This window comes from Coregonus clupeaformis, chromosome 1, assembly GCF_020615455.1.
Source record: "Coregonus clupeaformis isolate EN_2021a chromosome 1, ASM2061545v1, whole genome shotgun sequence".
In the NCBI taxonomy this organism is placed as follows: Eukaryota; Metazoa; Chordata; class Actinopteri; order Salmoniformes; family Salmonidae; genus Coregonus; species Coregonus clupeaformis.
The window spans coordinates 61,156,303-61,179,962 of NC_059192.1; the positions used below are offsets into that span (position 1 = coordinate 61,156,303).

The 23,660-nt window shown below is 43.6% G+C and overlaps 1 protein-coding gene across 5 annotated transcripts in view; it reads left to right on the top strand.

Moving 5' to 3' along the window:
* The window catches only part of LOC121571460 (protein bicaudal C homolog 1), a 116,243-nt gene that overhangs the window by 69,219 nt on the left and 23,364 nt on the right, over nucleotides 1-23,660 (top strand). For 3 of the 5 annotated variants that reach the window (XM_041882930.2, XM_041882956.2, XM_041882949.2), the window contains exons 4-9: nucleotides 5,785-5,864; nucleotides 6,936-7,097; nucleotides 8,119-8,172; nucleotides 14,379-14,561; nucleotides 15,571-15,822; nucleotides 18,885-19,016. In XM_041882930.2, coding sequence (XP_041738864.1) covers nucleotides 5,785-5,864; nucleotides 6,936-7,097; nucleotides 8,119-8,172; nucleotides 14,379-14,561; nucleotides 15,571-15,822; nucleotides 18,885-19,016 — 863 coding nt within the window. The remainder of the gene's footprint in view (nucleotides 1-5,784; nucleotides 5,865-6,935; nucleotides 7,098-8,118; nucleotides 8,173-14,378; nucleotides 14,562-15,570; nucleotides 15,823-18,884; nucleotides 19,017-23,660) is intronic. The other 2 variants (XM_041882940.2, XM_041882962.2) reach the window with 1 other exon arrangement.

A 23,660-nucleotide genomic window follows, 5' to 3' on the forward strand; every position in this document is an offset into this window, starting at 1 on the left:
ATTAGTAGCCTACCAAACTTGCTAATAACTGCCTGGTACTCAGAACTCTATTGTCCCTCTAATCACTCTGACATCAATGCAAATCTAATCGAAAATCTAATCAAACACTTCATGAGATCCAATGAGCTCATGTTGCACAACATTTCTATAGGCTATGCAATTGAGCGAGAAAACGTAGTGATGGCCTCTACTAAAAAGAGGATCCCATCAGCTTTCTATAGGCTAGGCCTACTATATTTATTTCTCAACTTTCCTAATATTAAGCACATTGCTTATATTTACAACAGGAGTATAGCCTACCTGGCTGGCATGAAAATTAACCACGGGCAAAGCGTCCTCCATTCGCTATTTAAGTGCATCGATGACATGTATTTTTTCCCGCTGCCCCTGTTTCGATACAGGTGCATGGTAATGGTCCATTCTAAATCAAAACACATTTCCCACATATATTATTTAGTATATGTAAAGACAAGATTAAATCAAGAATAGTCTGATGGGTGACAATATTAGCCTATCACTTGTAAATTATATATTATCACTTGTGAATGATGCCCAGCATAAGAAACAAAGCTTTTTTGGGGGGGGACTTTTTCATAGTCGAACACCTCATGTTGCCTAGCCTGTAGGCCTTTATGTTTTGCTAAGGTTTGTATCACAATTAAATTCTTAAAATTAAGCACATTATTCCGCTTTACAAGGGGTGTAGAGCCTAACTGGCATACATAAGCAGCGCGTGAGTTTCAAGTTTGGGGAAGATAATTTTCACCATAAATGCACCTTTATAATAAAAGCATTTCATGCATAATTGCATTTGCGGTCACTTTTGATAATGGTGATTTCCGCTAATGGAACATTCGTGCTTATAGCATACTACAATTTTTTTATTTTTTTATTCTTATTTTATTTCACCTTTATTTAACCAGGTAAGCCAGTTGAGAACAAGTTCTCATTTACAACTGCGACCTGGCCAAGATGAAGCAAAGCAGTGCGATTAAAAACAACAACAACACAGAGTTACATATGGAATAAACAAAACGTACAGTCAATAACACAATAGAAAATCTATATACAGTGTGTGCAAATGTAAGTTATGGAGTTAAGGCAATAAATAGGCCATAGTGCAAAATTATTACAATTATTATTAACACTGGAGTGATTGATGTGCAGAAGATGATGTGCAAATAGAGATACTGGGGTGCAAATGAGCAAAATAAATAATGTAAATAACAATATGGGGATGAGGTAGTTGGGTGGGCTAATTACAGATGGGCCGTGTACAGGTGCAGTGATCGGTAAGCTGCTCTGACAACTGATGCTTAAAGTTAGTGAGGGAGATAAGAGTCTCCAGCTTCAGAGATTTTTGCAGTTCATTCCAGTCATTGGCAGCAGAGAACTGGAAGGAATGGCGGCCAAAGGAGGTGTTGGCTTTGGGGATGACCAGTGCGATATACCTGCTGGAGTGCAGACTACGGGTGGGTGTTGCTATGGTGACCAGTGAGCTAAAATAAGATGGGGATTTGCCTAGCAGTGATTTATAGATGACCTGGAGCCAGTGGGTTTGGCGACGAATATGTAGTGAGGGCCAGCCAACGAGAGCATACAGGTCACAATGGTGGGTAGTATATGGGGCTTTGGTGACAAAACGGATGGCACTGTGATAGACTACATCCAATTTGCTGAGTAGAGTGTTGGAAGCTATTTTGTAAATGACATCACCGAAGTCAAGGATCGGTAGGATAGTCAGTTTTACGAGGGCATGTTTAGCAGCATGAGTGAAGGAGGCTTTGTTGCGAAATAGGAAGCAGATTCTAGATTTAACTTTGGATTGGAGATGCTTAATGTGAGTCTGGAAGGAGAGTTTACGGTCTAACCAGACACCTAGGTGTTTGTAGTTGTCCACATATTCTAAGTCAGACCCGCCGAAAGTAGTTATTCTAGTCGGGCGGGCGGGTGCAAGCGGCGTTCGATTGAAGAGCATGCATTTAGTTTTACTAGCGTTTAAGAGCAGTTGGAGGCCACGGAAGGAGTGTTGAATGGCATTGAAGCTCGTTTTGGAGGTTTGTTTACACAGTGTCCAATGAAGGGCCAGATGTATACAAAATGGTGTCATCTGTGTAGAGGTGGATCTGAGAGTCACCAGCAGCAAGAGCGACATCATGTGTGCATTGCTGTGCTTTTAATGTGAAGAAATAGCCTAATAGTTTATCAACATTTTAAGCTAAACGTTCTGATCTGTTGCGTCAGCCACATTGCGTAAAAAAGTTGTTTTAATGCTAGTGGTTGTATTAATTTGGGATCTATCGCATCCCACAACTGTCCCAGACTATGTTTGGAATGTTTCTTTCTCGCACAGAATAGAATAGGTCGACTTTTGTACTATGGGGGATAATAGATTGACATAGGCTAATGCTTTTGCTGTTCATTAGGCCTACTCAACTTGTTGGCTGACGAAAAGTAAATTCTTCCAATATCTTCAATATGCACCTTGGAATTGGATAAGGACGCGCGCAGTTGCGTCCCCGATGTGTCTGTCTTCACTTGTAGCCTGTGAGAAAGACCCGATCACGTGATGGAGAGCCATGTGAGTGAGATGTGATTCGGAGCGCGCAGCACTCAGGGAGAAGGGCACAACAGCCACTGGCCGCAAAAGGCATGGATTTTTTTAGGATGCATTACGGCCACACAAAGGGGATGCCGCCGTGAAATTGTCAAATTGTGAAATGATCAGTCTATAATTTTAATGGTAGGTTTATTTGAACAGTGAGAGACAGAATAACAACAACAAAATCCAGAAAAACGCATGCCAAAAATGTTATAAATTGAGTTGCATTTTAATGAGGGAAATAAGTATTTGACCCCCTCTCAATCAGAAAGATTTCTGGCTCCCAGGTGTCTTTTATACAGGTAACGAGCTGAGATTAGGAGCACACTCTTAAAGGGAGTGCTCCTAATCTCAGCTTTTTACCTGTATAAAAGACACCTGTCCACAGAAGCAGTCAATCAATCAGATTCCAAACTCTCCACCATGGCCAAGACCAAAGAGCTCTCCAAGGATGTCAGGGACAAGATTGTAGACCTACACAAGGCTGGAATGGGCTACAAGACCATCGCCAAGCAGCTTGGTGAGAAGGTGACAACAGTTGGTGCGATTATTCACAAATGGAAGAAACACAAAATAACTGTCAATCTCCCTCGGCCTGGGGCTCCATGCAAGATCTCACCTCGTGGAATTGCAATGATCATGAGAACGGTGAGGAATCAGGCCTACACGGGAGGATCTTGTCAATGATCTCAAGGCAGCTGGGACCATAGTCACCAAGAAAACAATTGGTAACACACTACGCCGTGTAGGACTGAAATCCTGCAGCGCCCGCAAGGTATACAGGCTTGTCTGAAGTTTGCCAATGAACATCTGAATGATTCAGAGGAGAACTGGGTGAAAGTGTCGTGGTCAGATGAAACCAAAATCGAGCTCTTTGGCATCAACTTAACTCGCTGTGTTTGGAGGAGGAGGAGGAATGCTGCCTATGACCCCAAGAACACCATCCCCAATGTCAAACATGGAGGTGGAAACATTATGCTTTGGGGGTGTTTTTCTGCTAAGGGGACAGGACAACTTCACCGCATCAAAGGGATGATGGACGGGGCCATGTACCATCAAATCTTGGGTGAGAACCTCCTTCCCTCAGCCAGGGCATTGAAAATGGGTCGTGGATGGGTATTCCAGAATGACAATGACCCAAAACACACGGCCAAGGCAACAAAGGAGTGGCTCAAGAAGAAGCACATTAAGGTCCTGGAGTGGCCTAGCCAGTCTCCAGACCTTAATCCCATAGAAAATCTGTGGAGGGAGCTGAAGGTTCGAGTTGCCAAACGCCAGGCTCGAAACCTTAATGACTTGGAGAAGATCTGCAAAGAGGAGTGGGACAAAATCCCTCCTGAGATGTGTGCAAACCTGGTGGCCAACTACAAGAAACGTCTGACCTCTGTGATTGCCAACAAGGGTTTTGCCACCAAGTACTAAGTCATGTTTTGCAGAGGGGTCAAATACTTATTTCCCTCATTAAAATGCAAATCAATGTATAACATTTTTGACATGCGTTTTTCTGGATTTTTGTTGTTGTTATTCTGTCTCTCACTGTTCAAATAAACCTACCATTAATATTATAGACTGATCATGTCTTTGTCAGTGGGCAAATGTACAAAATCAGCAGGGGATCAAATACTTTTTTCCCTCACTGTACAATGTATTACAAATCAGAACATATAGCCCAACGTTTGTAGAACAACTCAAGTTACATTAATAACTCTAAATTAAGCATATAGGAATACCTATTTCTTTGTTAACCTCTCAACACAGAATGTGCGCACTCCCTCAAATCGTTTGGAGAAAATATCCTTTCTATTTTATTCAGCTTTGTTCAATTGTATTCTTCATACTATAAAATATTGCCACGGAATTCTAAGCAAATCTTGTTTGCTAAATGAACTAGTGTAGCCCACAGCCATTTGGTATAGCCAGATTAGGACCTAACATAAGGACATCTCCGGGTATGCTGTTCTGTTCTTCTGAAATAGACTTCATTTTCTTCATATCATGCTTCTTTAGACCTGTCTAAAATAAATAATGGATTTATTGTGAAGGTATAAGCTATATTACATGGATTTATTAGACTTTTTTAAAATGTAGATGTTCCAAAGGTCTGCATCAGTGGCTTGTACGCTATGTGGATAAAGTAATCCTTCTACCCCCCCCAAAAAAATTGTAAAGTGGTTATCCCACTGGCTATAGGGTGAACACACCAATTGGTGAGTCGCTCTGGATAAGAGCGTCTGCTAAATGACGTAAATGTGCCCTTGAGCAAGGCACTTAACCCTAATTGCTCCTGTAAGTCGCTCTGGATAAGAGCGTCTGCTAAATGACTAAAATGTAAATGTAAATGTAAAATGTAAATGTGTGGAAGCCAGGAGATGCTAAATGTGTTTATGTTAATTAACGGTCAATTACCGTGAGACCGACAGTTATTTGCTTGACAATCACCGGCTGACAAAATTTCGTGACTGCCACAGCCCTACTCACATTAGCTAAAAAATCTCTAAACCCAACAAATGTCAATAGGTTCTATAAAGTGCCTGTAAGTAAAGTCTGAATATAAATATTTTCTGCTGTTGGAGTACAGTAAATCTGAGCTATTTGTGGTGTGTGTGGGGAGGGGGATTCCTGGAAGGAGCTTAACTGACTTCCTGCCCCTCCATACAGTCAACACAGGGGGGCTACTAGGAGCTGGCTCGCTGCACGACCAAATGGACTCTACAGTCATGAGCATTGAGCATACGTCCAGCTGTTTTTATCAACACAAGATAGTTAAGCGGAAAGGCACCCTAGCAGGCATGTCTGCAGGCATGTCTGTAATGTCTGCACCTGTTGTATTCGGCGCATGTGACCAATAAAATTTGATTTGATTTGTTGCGTATTTTCTATGCAAACTTTTTAAATGTTGACAAAAAATCACTGAACAAGTTAATAGAAACATAGCTAGTGATTCACACATTTGATCCAACATTGCTGTGTAACAGCCCATAATGAGAGTTGGCACATCTGAAATTAGCATTTACCTCAACAGTGCTTTGTCTGATGTCATAATCACTAATGCCATCAATGCATTCACCTGATGTATAGTCTTGGGAAAAGGTGATTAAAATAATATCTTAATAACCTCTTCTGTCTCCTTTTGTTCTCTCCGTACCTCAATCTCCACCTCTCCATCACGTCTCTCCCTCCAGATCCGCACATTAAGGTTTGTGGAAAGAGAGACAACGTGAGGGAAGCCAAAGACCGAATCATGTCAGTCCTCGACACAAAGGTGCGTATGAATGATGGAAAGGTGTTTGTTTTGTTCTCATGGCAACACCAACACTGACATCCCTAAATTATCAACTAGAGGATGGTAGTCAAAGATGTATCCAGTGAGTGTCTCTGGCTGTTATTTCATGTTCTTGGAAACCTTGGTTTACTACCTAATTGGTTCCTTTTTAATTTGAGTGGCTTGGTAACACACTGAGAAATGGAGTGATGGAGGCAAAGAGAGATGGATGGAGAGTAAGGGGCCCCGTGGATCTCACTGAGGTGGCAGGGGTCCACCATTTTAGAAAATAACTCCCTTCCACATCTCTTTCCCAGTCCATTTTCCCTCTCTCTCACACCTTATTTGGCTCACTCACTCCATCTCCAACAGAGTTCAAATGACAGGCTGCTCTCTCAGACGTGTGATATGAATTGCCACCAAGATGGCCAGTGCTTCCTTTCCTGAGTGTGTATTGGCTTGGCATGGTGCATGTCCTGTCTCTATGGCAACAAACATCACATCCCAAAATGGGCACGCCATAGCACCCCCTGTGGGCAGGTTTTATCCTAACAATCTAAACAAGTATTTTCTCAGCACACGGTCAACACGGTTGCCTACATATTGCACCCCAATGAGTTCAACATTAAACAACCATGATTAGTCAGCATTTTATATCAATGGATTTGTCTAATTAAACTTTTTGAAACATTTTAACAACAAGAACATACTTTTAGGCTCATCTGCTTTAGCTCTGTGTAATTAGCCATCTGAAAGGGTTTATGTTTGATATGATTGGTTATATTCCTCATGCCTCTCTAAGTGGAGCTTCTCATGGTGGACCCATCTGCCTGGCAGTGGTGTCGGACCAGAGCCAAGGTGTTGGATGAAGAGATGCATCCTATTTTTCTTTGGCTTATTAGCCGAGGAGCATTCACAATATTGCCATGGTTTACAGTCTTATATGTTGGTACAGAATGTAATATTTATGCATGTTAGATTTCTATCATATCATTCACTAAGTATTATTAAGTACATTGTATGGCAGGCCATGCTTAAGAAGAGTGTCTCCCCCTCCTTCCTCTCCTCCAGCAGACTAACAGGGTAACCCTTAAGATGGACGTGTCCCACACAGAGCACTCCCACGTCATCGGCAAGGGAGGCAACAACATTAAGAAGGTAATGGAGGACACGGGCTGCCACATCCACTTCCCCGACTCCAACCGCAACAACCAGGCGGAGAAGAGCAACCAGGTATGGAGAGATACACCACTGTACATGTACAATTAACAATGTATACTGGATCTGATAGACTGAATACTAGTTAATGTGCTACGCCATCATCAACCACATTTGTGTGGGACTATCAGAGGTTCTCTGTTTGCACAGGCTTTATTCACCTTTATTTACAATTTTAACCACATATGGAACTGGTATGTCCTCATTTGAGTATGTTCCATTTGTTAGTTGCTAGAGTGGCTTTAAATGGCCATGTTGCAGAGAGCTGCTGTAATTGGCTGTTTTGATTGGCTGTGCCGTAGGAAGCCAGTGTGTTTGGGCTGGATTGGATAGACGAGCAGTTGGAAGCGGCTGTAATTTCCATTTACATACACCTCTGGAGGAGGCAAGCTGCCAATCTCTTTGCATGTGCCATGCAATCACACATACATAACTTTGCAAGCTATCCCTTACCTTAAACACCTTGTACCTCAAACCCAGTGTGTGTGCATGCGTGTGTGTGAGGAGGAGGTGCTGACCCGAACCAGATGTACTTTACATTTTTGGGGTACCAGCTGGTCTCAAACACTGAGGCTTAATTTGTTCAGAAGTGCTGATTAAAGTTGGCAGAAGTTATGGTTCTTTGGGTCAAAGCTAGCCTTACTCCATTATGGTGAGTTACCGATGAAAAGCTTGAAAAGGAAGAGAAGGAGGACAGAGATTACTGCTCCGCTGGCAGGATATCTAATGAAGGCATTTATCTCTTTTTTAGATTCCTGTCGCAATTATTTTAATCGCAGGCACACATTCAGGATGTAAAGTGTTGAAAGGCAATTTCAGAAATTAAGGGTTGGGGTTTTTAAATATGGTAAACCACCAAACCATCTTTCTCTGTATGATGTTATTCTGATTGAGTTTTGATGAAAAACATAACATAAGCCATGGAAATTAGAATGATCGGACCAAATGGAAATACGAGAGAAGAGCTTTGGCTCTAAACTCTAAACCCCCCCCCCCCCAAGTCTCTTTTTTCACTTCTGTCTCTCCATCTGAACAGGTGTCCATTGCAGGCCAGCCAGGAGGGGTAGAGGCAGCTCGCGCCAAAATCAGGGTAAGTTGGATGTAATTTCTATGGAGGTCTCTGAGGTCTGAACTATAGAACTCGGAACAGGCTGTTATTGTAAGCCTGTGTCACTACAGTCATCCTTTAGTTGTCCTATAACTGCATGTGATAGCTGTGGAACCTGTGAACTCAGAGGTAATGCTCTGGCCGTAGCCCATGTGGCAGAGAGGAAACAGTTCAAACCCAGCACACAGTGCGTCTGGCCTGGTAGAGTGTGCTCGACTCACCCAGATTCAGCTCCAGCTCAGAGGATGGTGGGCCATTCCGCTCTTGTCAGCCTCTGCTGTCCAGACCTTCCTTGTGTTTCGCCGCCATCACAATTCTTCACACGCATGTGCTTCCTTTCCAAGTGGACCAAGACAAATAAGCTCAATGAGAGAGAGGAGAGTAAGAGGGAGAGCGAGTATAGCGCAAGAGTGCGAGCACACGTGATTGTGTTTTTACAGGCAACAGGGAGCAACCCAGTTCATGCAATTCCTTGATAAAAAGTTTACTAATTGAATTTCAAAGTAGCGTTTGAGCGTACCTTTGTTGAAGGAAGGGGTTTATAAGATAAGCTCTAATAGCCACATGAATCCTCTCCTCCCAAAGTCAAACACCTAGCAGCCATACTCCACTAGTCCACCCAATCACTCAGCAACCCTCCATCCAAACAGCAGCCCAGCTGCTGCCCACTACCCAAACCTGTACACTGTTCTTACTCATACCACTTAGTACAACTACTCACACCTGTACCCTTTGGCCTATTGCCTTCACACTGCCCAACCATATGACATCTGTACAGCCACCCCACATACAGTATTAACACCTGCCCAGCTACCCTCATTCCAAACGTCCAACAGCCCTCCACCCCTTCACCCAAATTAAAGCCCTACTTTGCTTTGCACTGATATCCATTTCTTTTTTTATTTATTTAACCAGGTAAGCCAGTTGAGAACAAGTTATCATTTACAACTGTGACCTGGCCAAGATAAAGCAAAGCAGTGTGATAAAAACAACAACACAGAGTTACGTATAGGGTAAACAAAACATAAAGTCAAAAATACAACAGAAAATATATATACAGTGTGTGCGAATGTAGTAAATTATGGAGGTAAGACAATAAATAGGCCATAGTGCAAAATAATTACAATTTCGTATTAACACTGGAATGATAGATGTGCAAAAGATGATGTGCAAATAGAGATACTGGGGTGCAAATTAGCAAAATAAATAACAATATGGGGATGAGGTAGTTGGATGGGCTAATTTCAGAATGGCTGTGTGCAGGTGCAGTGATCGGTAAGCTGCTCTGACAACTGACGCTTAAAGTTAGTGAGGGAGATAAGAGTCTCCAGCTTCAGAGATTTTTGCAGTTCATTCCAGTCATTGGCAGCAGAGAACTGGAAGGAATGGCAGCCAAAGGAGGTGTTGGCTTTGGGGATGACCAGTGAGATATACCTGCTGGAGCGCAGACTACGGGTGGGTGTTGCTATGGTGACCAGTGAGCTAAGATAAGATGGGGATTTGCCTAGCAGTGATTTATAGATGACCTGGAGCCAGTGGGTTTGGCGACTAATATGTAGTGAGGGCCAGCCAACAAGAGCGTACAGGTCACAATGGTGGGTAGTATATGGGGCTTTGGTGACAAAACGGATGGCACTGTGATAGACTACATCCAATTTGCTGAGTAGAGTGTTGGAGGCTATTTTGTAAATGACATCGCCGAAGTCAAGAATCGGTAAGATAGTCAGTTTTACGAGGGCATGTTTGGCAGCATGAGTGAAGGAGGCTTTGTTGCGAAATAGGAAGCTAATTCTAGATCTAACTTTTGATTGGAGATGCTTAATGTGAGTCTGGAAGGAGAGTTTACAGTCTAACCAGACACCTAGGTATTTGTAGTTGTCCACATACTCTGGGTCAGACCCGCCGAGAGTAGTGATTCTAGTCGGGTGGGCGGGTGCAAGCAGCGTTCGGTTGAAGAGCATGCATTTAGTTTTACTAGTGTTTAAGAGCATTTGGAGGCTACGGAAGGAGTGTTGTATGGCGTTGAAGCTCGTTTGGAGGTTTGTTAACATAGTGTCCAATGAAGGGCCAGATGTATACAAAATGGTGTCGTCCGCATAGAGGTGGATCTGAGCGTCACCAGCAGAAAGAGCGACATCATTGATATATACAGAGAATAGAGTTGGCCCGAGAATTGAACCCTGTGGCACCCCCATAGAGACTGCCAGAGGTCCAGACAACAGGCCCTCTGATTTGACACATTGAACTCTATCTGAGAAGTAATTGGTGAACCAGGCGAGGCAGTCATTTGAGAAACCAAGGCTATTTAGTCTGCCAATAAGAATGCGGTGGTTGACAGAGTCGAAAGCCTTGGCCAGGTCGATGTTGGCTGCCATAAAAGATGAATGAAAAGGAACAGGTCAATGTCAGTTGCCACTTTGATATACACTCGCCTCTAGCAGCAGGGATTATAGGTAGAGTTGACCTTTCATAGTTTCATTTGTTTGCTCCGGATCTGCTCTTTACTGTTTGGGTTAACAATACATGGTCCTGGGTGGCCTCATCCGTCTCTGCCTGTTACCAAAACAATGATTGGATGGGTTTTACCTTCGCTGTAGTGCAGATATGGTAAATCCCTTGTTTGTGCTAGATCTTTGTTCTTAGAGCTGTTTTGAAGGGAAGGCTAAAGTTGAGTTGTACCGCGTCCCTTGAAGACTTGGTGTATGATGAATGTTTTAGTCTGTAGCTTTGTCCCAGATTTATGTAGTCGTTATACAGTCTTTATACAATATTTGCCTTTCTGCCCTTGTGTCTGCAGAACTCACGCACACCTTCAGATTGAATAAATATGAAGCTTAAAGTTGCCAGGAAGACCTGCTTTAAAAAGCTTATGTCAGCTATGTCTGAGCCATTCTTCATTCAGAGCCTGGTCGGGACTGTACTGTTTGTCCTCGCTGCGTTTCCCTACTCACTGACATAAATATCTCTGCCTTTACAGTGGAACCCCTGAAATGTGATCTAAAAGTAGGCCCAGAAACATATGGGATTAATCATGGGATCATTTCTTTGGTCAGTGTAATTCATGCTGTTTGCCATTCTCTGGCAGCCTAAGCTATGGCACACTGCCCAAGAAGGAGTGTTTGGATAAGTGTGTGTGTGCGTGCACGTACAGAAGTAGACATAAGCGTATGTATGAACTTTTCAGCAAAATCTGGCCTCCGTCTACTCTAGGCTGTTTGAATAATTGCTGTGATTTGAGTGATGGGGTCCACTTTTAGTCAGATCTCTGTTCTCTTTGATGGCGTGACTTGATGGATGATTTAGTGACTTTACCTTAACATTTACAGTCTGAGTATCAACAGACAGTCTAGGAGCAGACATGATCTGCTACTACAGCATTTTACTGTATGTTTAATCGGCTCCTAATGGAAGTGTGCTGTAGCATGGGCCTGATGAAGGGCGTAACGCGTTAGGTCCCTACTGAGTACTGGCACAGTTGAACCCATTGTGATAGACACCAGGGGTTTTATTGAGTTAAAACATTTCTATGCTATGTTTGGCCACACCCAGCTGAAGTGGGCATGTTTTGTCTGTGTAGATGTGCACATGCCTACACTATGTTAAGAGATTTCTCTCAACGTACAGTACCAGTGAGAATTTTGGACACACCTATTTATTCAAGGGTTTTTCTTTATTTTTACAATTTTCTACATTGTAGAATAATAGTGAAGACATTAAAACTATGAAATAACACATGTAGTAACCAAAAAAGTGTTAAACAAATGAAAATATATTTAAGATTTTAGATTCTTCAAAGTAGCCACCCTTTGCCTTGTTGACACCTTTGCACACTCTTGGCATTCTCTCAACCAGCTTCATGAGGAATGCTTTTCCAACAATCTTGATGGAGTTCCCACATATACTGAGCACTTGTTGGATGATTGTGGACTACAGGAAAAAGAAGAGGGCCGAGCACGCCCCCATTCTCATCGATGGGGCTGTAGTGGAGGAGGTTTAGAGCTTCAAGTTCCTTGGTGTCCACATCACCAACAAACTATCATGGTCCAAGCACACCAAGACAGTCATGAAGAGGGCACGACAAAACCTATTCCCCCTCAGGAGACTGAAAAGATTTGGCATGGGTCCTCAGATCCTCAAAAGGTTCTACAGCTGCACCATCGAGAGCATCCTGACTGGTTGCATCACTGCCTGGTATGGCAACTGCTCGGCCTCTGACCGCAAGGCCTGCCATCTAGGACCTCTATACCAGGCGGTGTCAGACGAAGGCCTTAAAAATGGTCAGTCTCCAGCCACCCTAGTCATAGACTGTTCTCTCTGCTACCGCACGGCAAGCAGTACCAGAGCGCCAAGTCTAGGTCCAAGACGCTTCTACCCCCAAGCCATAAGTCTCCTAAACATCTAATCAAATGGCTACCCAGACTATTTGCACTTTTTTTTATGCTGCTGCTACTCTCTGTTTATTATAGATGCATAGTCACTTTAATAACTCTACCTACATGTCCATATGACCTCAATTACCTCGACTAACCGGTGCCCCCGCACATTGACTCAGGGCCGGTACCCCCTGTATATAGCCTCGCTATTGTTATTTTACTATTGTTATTTTACTGCTGCTCTTTAATTTTTTTTTTTTTTTTTATGGTATTCTTTCTTAAAACTGCATTCTTGGTTAAGTAAGCATTTCACTGTTGTATTCGGCGCATGTGACAAATAAAATTTGATTTGATTTCCTTCACTCTGCAGTCCAACTCATCCCAAACCATCTCAATTGGGTTGAGGTCGGGTGATTGTGGAGGCCAGGTCATCTGATGCAGCACTCCATCACTCTCCTTCTTGGTCAAATAGCCCTTACACAGCCTGGAGGTGTGTTTTGGATCATTGTCCTGTTGAAAAACAAATGATGGTCCCACTAAGCACAAACCAGATGGGATGGCGTATCGGCCATGCTGGTTAAGTGTGCCTTGAATTCTAAATAAATCACTGACAGTGTCACCAGCAAAGCACCATCACACCACCTCCTCCATGCTTCATGGTGGGAACCACACATGCAGAGATCATACGTTCACCTACTCTGCGTCTCACAAAGACACGGCAGTTGGAACCAAAAATCTCAAATTTGGACTCATCAGACCAAAGGACAGATTTCTACCGGTCTAATGTCCATTGCTCGTGTTTCTTGGCCCAAGCAAATCTCTTCTTATTGGTGTCCTTTAGTAGTGGTTTCTTTGCAGAAATTCGACCATGAAGGCCTGATTCACGCAGTCTCCTCTGAACAGCTGATGTTGATGTGTCTGTTACTTGAACTCTGTGAATCATTTATTTGGGCTGCAATCTGAGGTGCAGTTAACTCTAATTAACTTATCCTCCGCAGCAGAGGTAACTCTGGGTCTTCCTTTCCTGTGGCGGTCTGAGAGCCTGTTTCATCATAGCGCTTGATGGTGTTTGCAACTGCACTTGAAGAAACTTTCAAAGTTCTTGTAATGTTCCGTATTGACTGACCTTCATGTCTTAAAGTAAAGATGGACTGTCATTTCTCTATGCTTAATTGAGCTGTTCTTGCCATAATATGGACTTGGTATTTTACCAAATATGGTTATCTTCTGTATACCACCCCTACCTTGTCACAACACAACTGATTGGCTCAAACGCATTAAGAAGGAAATAAATTCCACAAATGTACTTTTAACAAGGCACACCTGTTATTTGAAATGCATTCTGAAGCTGGTTGAGAGAAGCTGGTTGAGAGAATGCCAAGACTGCAAAGCTGTCATCAAGGCAAAGGGTGGCTACTTTGAAGAATCTCCAATATAAAATATATTTTGATTTGTTTAACACTTTTTTGGCTACTACATGATTCCATATGTGTTATTTCATAGTTTTGATGTCTTCTCTATTTTTCTACAATGTAGAAAATAGTAAAAATATAGAAAAACCCTGGAATGAGTAGGTGTGTCCAAACCTTTGACTGGTACTGTATGTTTTCACTCTTATGTTTTTACTGTTTCACTATTAAAATGGACTCTGTTACATACTACAGGGCATTTGTATAAAGTTTGCAAAAGAATAGTATGATGATGGTAATAGCAAGATAATAACTGTATGCACGTCTTGCTCTCTCTCTCTACCTCCCTCTTCATAACTCTATCTCATAATCTTTATCTTTGTCTATTCATCTTTATCTCTCTCAGGAGCTGCTCCCTCTGGTTTTGTTGTTTGAGTTGCCGGCCATCGTGCAGCCTGACCCAGGCTCCCCCACAGTGCAGCACATCTCCCAGACCTACAACCTCACAGTATCCTTCAAGCCCCCCACACGTCTCTACGGGACCACCGGAGTGGTCCGCGGCTCCCAGAACAACTCTAGTGCCGTCAAGGTGAGGCCTAGCAACACCCCACACATCTACCCACCAACACACCACAGTACTTACAGAATAGCAGGGGTTGGGGCTTTGTGGTTAGAGAAGTGGACTGCTGTGACCAGAGGGTTGCTTGGTCAGCTCCCTAGTGGGAATTACAGTACTGTTGCTTTTAAAACCAAGCGCTGTTCTCTAACCCATGAGCAAGTAAATCTCCCTCCTGAGTAAATGTCTAATATAAGTCGTCTAGAGCGCTCTCTTCCTCTCCCCTTCCTCCACCCTGGGCCTCAGAGCTGCGGCTGGTGCCTAGAGCCTTACTTACCATTCAATCCAACATCCCTGGACCCCCCACCCACCTACCACTGACCCACCCTCACTATGGCCTTCAGTACAACCCAGCCTAGGGGGAGTTGAGTTAGTGGACTGGTAGAGGGTTCATTTTGACTTGGGATGCTGGCCAGATCGGGTCTGGGGTTTTGGGGGAGTATGCTATGTGGTTGGAGACCTTGCTCTGTAAAAGGGGTCTGCCAAAACCACTGTGGATTGCTGTGCTAGCCTCAGTGGCTGAAGGCTGGAATTCCATTGGAAGGCCTTCCAATTCCTCTAGTGATTGTTTGCAGAGGCAGAGGAGGCAGGGAATCTGACAATTCTGTTGGCTGCCAGGTGAAATGGAAAAACAGTGGTTTACTTTGGTGTAAACTATGGTTTAAATGTTGTTTCACAAGCTCAAATAAATATTGCTCTTGGGAGAAGCAAACAGGGTGGACACTTTTCATTGGTTTTTCTTCCTGCTCCTCTGCCACATTTGGATGTGCAAAATTAATCTAATTTTAGCTGTGTTTTTTCTTTGCGACAGAGGGTATCTTTAGTAGAAAGTGCTGTCCACACAGTCACTCACTCACCTTCGCTAGCTCCTTTGAGCATTTGTCCACACACTGTAAGAAAACAAAATCCTAGTCAAAATATTACTAGATGCTTCAGATTTATTGATTGAATTGATAGATTTGTGATTTTCTTCTCATCCCAGAGGGGCACTGCTATGCTGCTGGAGCACCTGGCGGGAAGCCTGGCCAGTGCCATCTCAGTCAGTACCCACCTGGACATCGCCCCTCAGCACCACCTCTTCATGATGGGCCGTAACGGCAGCAACATCAAACACATCACCCAGAGAACAGGAGCCCAGATCCACTTCCCCGACCCAAACAGCCCCCAGAAGAAATCTACTGTCTACATCCAGGGCACCATCGAGTCTGTCTGCCTGGCGCGCCAGTACCTCATGGTATGTGTCCATGCATGGTTTGTATAGATTAGAATAATTGCCTTGTTTCTGTTGGAAAATTACCCTGCACATGGATTTCTGTTGATTTAAACCACAGTTTTATTGTGTTTTGTCTCTGACCAAGGCACTTTATCAGCTATGTGGGTTGCAAATGTGTAAAATGTTGGTCATTTAATTGTCTTTGGGTAAAAACTTTTGCTGAGCAAGACGTCAAAGACATTACATTTAAACTTATTGGCATCCTGCTTAAACGTTATGTCAACGTCTGGGTGAAGTGGTGAAACGGAATCAGGCGCAGGTCACAGAACTGAGAAAATGAATGGATTTACTAAACAAAAGTAAACCATAACAAACCCTCCACGCAGGGAAGAGCAGAACAACAGCTCACCAAACGACGTAAAACAACGGACAATCACACACAAACTCAGGAGGGAAAACAGAGGTAATTATAGGGACACAAATAAGCATAATGGGTAACAGGTGTGATTAATAAAGACAAGACTAGTGTAACACAGAAACATCGATCGGTGGCAGCTAGTACTCCGGTGACAACGAACGCCGAAGCCTGCCCGAGCAAGGAGGAGGGGCAGCCTCGGCTGTATTCGTGACACGTTAACCATAATATAGAGCAGTTATGCTAGCCAGTGTTGGCGTTCTTTGTCTGTGGCGTCATTCTTACCCAAAGACTATTGAAGAATGTAGAAGTCGTTTTGTAAACATAACTTTTCTCTGTCTGGAAGTGGGACACACAAGAAGAGGCCCCTTTGGTCTGCCTTGGGAGAACCGAGGCATTTGACAAGGAGATGAGCCTCCCCCACAGAGAGCCATCTTTAGACCATCTCTGACTGTAAATTACAGCTCCGGCCCCTGCCTGTCACCACCAGCTTGGCCCAAACTGATTTTAATTACACGCAATGGGAAGGCCTCTATCGCCCAGCTGAATATAAAGTAGGAAGGAGTTCGTGGTGGGATCATGCAAAACAGGCTGTGTTGGTCAATTGTTTTGGAATTTCCCAAGTAATGTTGTATTTCAACTGAGCCTTCTCTCAACCCTTTACACTTGTGGGAATTGGCCTATATGGTGGATAGGGCCAAATGTAAATGTTTCAAACAGAATAAATATGAGAAGCATATGCATAACCATGGTAGCAATTGAAAGGGGAACACTTTGGATATTAATGGAAAATTATTAGACCAAATGTGAGGATACAACATTTCACCTGACACAAGACTGATTCCAAATATTACACTGGAAGACTGATTCCAAACATTACACTGGATTTTTTGTGCATTTTACATTTACTGTACTTTTTGTACGCATTTCTCAATAAGGAAATCAGAAAATACTCTGGATACATTTAGTAACAAAATAAATAATATTGGTGGAAATTGTGGGGTAGGTGCAACATAAGAACAATTTTTTTTAAAGGGTTTGAGTGAGAGGCCTAACTGGTATCTCCAAGTCACCACATACCTCTCCAAAGTGTGCGCAATTTGTTTGCAGTACAGCCCTGCATCCCCACCATCACACAATTACTGTTATTGTTTATGCAATCCAAAAACATTCCATAGCATCAATGCCTTCCTCTTGCAAGAACTGCTGACACACTCCAGCCACATGAGGTCTAGCATTGTCTTGCATTAGGAGGACGTCGGGCCCTCATACCACCCTCATGGAGTCTGTTTCTGACCGTTTGAGCAGACACATGCACATTTGTGGCCTGCTGGAGGTCATTTTGCAGGGCTCTGGCAGTGCTCCTCCTGCTCCTCCTTGCACAAAGGCGGAGGTAGCAGTCCTGCTGCTGGGTTGTTGCCCTCCTACGGCCTCCTCCACTTCTCCTGATGTACTGGCCTGTCTCCTGGTAGCGCCTCCATGCTCTGGACACTACGCTGACAGACACAGCAAACCTTCTTGCCACAGCTCGCATTGATGTGCCATCCTGGATGAGCTGCACTACCTGAGCCACTTGTGTGGGTTGTAGACTCCGTCTCATGCTACCACTAGAGTGAAAGCACCACCAGCATTCAAAAGTGACCAAAACATCAGCCAGGAAGCATAGGAACTGAGAAGTGGTCTGTGGTCACCACCTGCAAAACCAATCCTTTATTGGGGGTGTCTTGCTAATTGCCTATAATTTCCACCTGTTGTCTATTCCATTTGCACAACAGCATGTGAAATGTATTGTCAATCAGTGTTGCTTCCTAAGTGGACAGTTTGATTTCACAGAAGTGTAATTGACTTGGAGTTACATTGTGTTGTTTAAGTGTTCCCTTTATTTTTTTGAGCAGTGTAAGTCGCAGTCGGGATCAGGTGGGCATCATTTGAAAGCTTATTATATTGCCAACATGACTAGCTAAGTTATAAAATACAATCTTAGTGTTAGGCTTTCACAAGGCACTTTAGGGAAACGGTTGGTAATTTTGGTGTGCATATTATGGATTCATGAGTGCATTCAGGTGCATGTTCCGCAGCTAATTTTCACAGTACAATAAACATAAGCTCATTCTGTTCAGAACAACCCAGAGTATGACGCCATGTCATCCTTGCAACTGTACATCAAACATAGCGATCACAAATGTTAATCCTGTAAATGACGTGAGTTTTATCATATGGAAATGTGAAGTGCAGATTTGGACTCAAGGGTGTGTGGTTTGCTTATATGACATCAAAGCGGTATTTATTATAATCCTCAATGTCTCGTCTTTCAGAAAACATCGAGTCCTCCTTCTCAGACAACAAAAAAATATTGCTGTGGGGGCATCTTCTTGTTGTGCTTGGTGCTCATGCTTAGAGCGTCTGTCAGTTGAATCCCATACAGCGCTGTAAAGTGGAGACCCTGAGCTCTGACATCATGTATAGCATGTTAATTACTGTACAGCCACTGCGTTCCAATTTAGTCGCTTATCAGTGACCAAATCTGCTATTTTCAACCACTATTTGGGTTGTGGGGCTACTTTAAATGTCAGGTCATTTAAATGTCTGGTCAGGAAAAACTCTGCCCCACAGTGATAGTTCTGTAACAAGGGTCTGTTTCATGGGATGTGATGTGTGTGTTCCACAGGGCTGCCTGCCGCTGGTGCTGATGTTTGACATTAAAGAGGACATCGAGGTGGAGCCACAGTGTATCACAGCTCTGATGGAGCAGCTGGATGTCTTCATCAGCATCAAGCCCAAACCAAAGCAGCCCAGCAAGGTACGACACTAAAATATGAACATCTAGTTAGGGCTGACCCCAATTAGTTGACTGGTTGTTTGGTCCATAGGCTGTTGGTCGACTGAGATTTTATTATGTTGAGCAGTAGCAAATATATACAGTACCAGTCAAAAGTTTGGACACACCTACTCATTCAAGGGTTTTTCTTTATTTTTACTATTTTCTACATTGTAGAATAATAGTGAAGATATCAAAACTATGAAATAACACATATGGAATCTTGTTGTAACCAAAAAAGTGTTAAACAAATTATTCAAAGTAGCCACCCTTTGCCTTGATGACAGCTTTGCACAGTCTTGGCATTCTCTCAACCAGCTTCACCTGGAATGGTTTTCCAACGGTCTTGAAGGAGTTCCCACATATGCTGAGAACTTGTTGGCTGCTTTTCCTTCACTCATCCCAAACCATCTCAATTGGGTTGAGGTCGGGTGATTGTGGAGGCCAGGTCATCCGATGCAGCTCTCCTTCTTGGTCAAATAGCCCTTACACAGCCTGGAGGTGTGTTGGGTCATTGTCCTGTTGAAAAACAAATGATTGTCCCACTAAGCCCAAACCAGATTGGATGGTGTATCGCTGCAGAATGCTGTGGTAGCCATGCTGGTTAAGTGTGCCTTAAATTCTAAATAAATCACAGACAGTGTCACCAGCAAAGCACCCCCACACCATCATTTACATTTACATTTTAGTAATTTAGCAGACGCTCTTATCCAGAGCGACTTACAGGAGCAATTAGGGTTAAGAGGGCACATCGACAGATTTTTCACCTAGTCGGCTCGGTGATTAGAACCAGCGACCTTTCGGTTACTGACACAACGCTCTTAACCACTAAGCTACCTGCCGCCCCACACCTCCTCCTCCAAGCTTCCACACTACACATGCGGAGGTCATCCATTCACCCACACCGCGTCTCACAAAGACACAGCGGTTGGAACCAAAAATCTCCAATTTGGACTCCAGACCAAAGGACACATTTCCACCGGTCTAATGTCCATTGCTCGTGTTTCTTGGCCCAAGCAAGTCACTTCTTATTATTGGTGTCCTTTAGTAGTGGTTTCTTTGCAGCAATTTGACCATGAAGGCCTTATTCATACAGTCTCCTCTGAACAGTTGATGTTGAGATGTGTCTGTTATTTGAACTCTGAAGCACCTATTTGGGCTGCAATTTCTGAGGCTGGTAACTCTAATGAACTTATCCGCTGCAGCAGAGGTAACTCTGGGTCTTCCTTTCCTGTTGTGGTCCTCATGAGAGCCAGTTTCATCATAGCGCTTGATGGTTTTTGCAACTGCTCTTGAAGAAACTTTCAAAGTTCTTGACATTTTCCGGATTGACTGACCTTCATGTCTTAAAGTAATGATGGACTGTCGTTTCTCTTTGCTTATTTGACTTGGTCTTTTACCAAATAGGGCTATCTTCTGTATACCCCCCTACCTTGTCACAACACAACTGATTGGCTCAAACAACATTAAGAACGAAAAAAAACTCTACACCACCTTTACTCCACACACAGAGACACGTTCAAAGATCTCCCTCGCCCACCATTTGGTAAATCTGACCATAATTCTATCCTCCTGATTCCTGCTTATAAGCAAGAACTAAAGCAGGAAGCACCAGTGACTCGGTTAATAAGGAAGTGGTCAGATGACGCAGATGGTAAGCTACAGGACTGTTTTGCTAGCACAGACTGGAATATGTTCCGGGATTCTTCCAATGGCATTGAGGAGTACACCACATCAGTCACTGGCTTCATCAATAAGTGCATCGATGACGTCGTCCCCACAGTGACCGTACGTACATACCAGAAGCCATGGATTACATGCAACATGTATGGACCCTTTCTAAAAATAGCCGCCGAAATTGTCGCAACCCCTATTACTAGCCCGTTCAACCTCTCTTTCGTAACGTCTGAGATCCCCAGAGATTGGAAAGCTGCCGCAGTCATCCCCCTCTTCAAAGGGGGTGACACTCTAGAACCAAACTGTTACAGACCTATATCCATCGTGCCCTGCCTTTCGAAAGTTTTTGAAAGCCAAGTTAACAGATCACCGATCATTTCGAATCCCACCGTACCTTCTCCGCTATGCAATCCGGTTTCCGAGCTGGTCATGGGTGCACCTCAGCCACGCTCAAGGTCCTAAACGATATTATAACCGCGATCGATAATAGACAGTACTGTGCAGCCGTCTTCATCGACCTGGCCAAAGCTTTTGACTCTGTCAACCACCGCATTCTTATTGGCAGACTATATAGCCTTGGTTTCTCAAATGACTGCCTCGCCTGGTTCACCAACCACTTCTCAGATAGAGTTCAATGTGTCAAATCGGAGGGCCTGTTGTCTGGACCTATGGCAGTCTCTATGGGGGTGCCACAGGGTTCAATTCTTGGGCCGACTCTTTTCTCTGTGTATATCAATGATGTTGCTCTTGCTGCTGGTGACTCTCAGATCCACCTCTACGCAGATGACAACATTTTGTATACATCTGGCCCTTCATTGGACACTGTGTTAACAAACCTCCAAACAAGCTTCAATGCCATACAACACTCCTTCCGTAGCCTCCAACTGCCTGTTGTCTGGACCTATGGCAGTCTCTATGGGGGTGCCACAGGGTTCAATTCTTGGGCCGACTCTTTTCTCCGTGTATATCAATGATGTCGCTCTTGCTGCTGGTGACTCTCAGATCCACCTCTACGCAGACGACACCATTTTGTATACATCTGGCCCTTCATTGGACACTGTGTTAACAAACCTCCAAACGAGCTTCAATGCCATACAACACTCCTTCAGTAGCCTCCAACTGCTCTTAAACACTAGTAAAACTAAATGCATGCTCTTCAATCGAACGCTGCTGGCACCCGCCCACCCGACTAGAATCACCACTCTCGACGGGTCTGACCTAGAGTATGTGGACAACTACAAATACCTAGGTGTCTGGTTAGACTGTAAACTCTCCTTCCAGACTCACATTAAGCATCTCCAATCCAAAGTTAAATCTAGAATCGGCTTCCTATTTCGCAACAAAGCCTCCTTCACTCATGCTGCCAAACATGCCCTCGTAAAACTGACTATCCTACCGATCCTTGACTTCGGCGATGTCATTTACAAAATAGCCTCCAACACTCTACTCAGCAAATTGGATGTAGTCTATCACAGTGCCATCCGTTTTGTCTCCAAAGCCCCATACACTACCCACCACTGTGACCTGTACGCTCTTGTTGGCTGGTCCTCACTACATGTACGTCGCCAAACCCACTGGCTCCAGGCCATCTATAAATCACTGCTAGGCAAATCCCCGCCTTATCTTAACTCATTGGTCACCATAGCAGCACCCACCCGTAGTCTGCGCTCCAGCAGGTATATCTCACTGGTCATTCCCAAAGCCAACACCTCCTTTGGCTGCCATTCCTTCCAGTTCTCTGCTGCCAATGACTGGAACGAATTGCAAAAATCTCTGAAGCTGGAGACTCTTATCTCCCTCACTAACTTTAAGCATCAGTTGTCAGAGCACCTTACCGATCACTGCAACTGTACACAGCCCATCTGAAATTAGCCCACCCAACTACCTCATCCCTATATTGTTATTTATTTTGCTCTTTTTGCACCCCAGTATCTCTATTTGCACATAATCTCTTGCACATCTAGCATTCCAGTGTTAATACTAATTGTAATTATTTTGCACTATAGCCTATTTATTGCCTTACCTCCATAACTTGCTACATTTGCACACACTGTATATATATTTTCTGTTGTATTTTTTTGACTTTATGTTTTTTTTACCCCATATGTAACTCTGTGTTGTTGTTTTTATCACACTGCTTTGCTTTATCTTGGCCAGGTCGCAGTTGTAAATGAGAACTTGTTCTCAACTGGCTTACCTGGATAAATAAAGGTGAAATAAAAAATTAATAAAAATAATTAAACACTAGTAAAATTAAATGCATGCTCTTCAATCGAACGCTGCTGGTACCCGCCCACCCGACTAGAATCACTACTCTCGACTTGTCTGACCTAGAATATGTGGACAACTACAAATACCTAGGTGTCTGGTTAGACTGTAAACTCTCCTTCCAGACTCACATTAAGCATCTCCAATCCAAAGTTAAATCTAGAATCGGCTTCCTATTTCGCAACAAAGCCTCCTTCACTCATGCTGCCAAACATGCCCTCGTAAAACTGACTATCCTACCGATCCTTGACTTCGGCGATGTAATTTACAAAATAGCCTCCAACACTCTACTCAGCAAATTGGATGTAGTCTATCACAGTGCCATCCATTTTGTCACCAAAGCCCCATATACTACCCACCACTGTGACCTGTACGCTCTTGTTGGCTGGTCCTCACTACATATTCGTCGCCAAACCCACTGGCTCCAGGCCATCTATAAATCACTGCTAGGCAAATCTCCGCCTTATCTTAGCTCATTGGTCACCATAGCAACACCCACCTGTAGTATGCACTCCAGCAGGTATATCTCACTGGTCATCCCCAAAGCCAACACCTCCTTTGGCCGCCATTCCTTCTCTGCTGCCAATGACTGGAACAAACTGCAAAAATCTCTGAAGCTGGAGACTCTTATCTCCCTCACTAACTTTAAGCATCAGTTGTCAGAGCACCTTACCGATCACT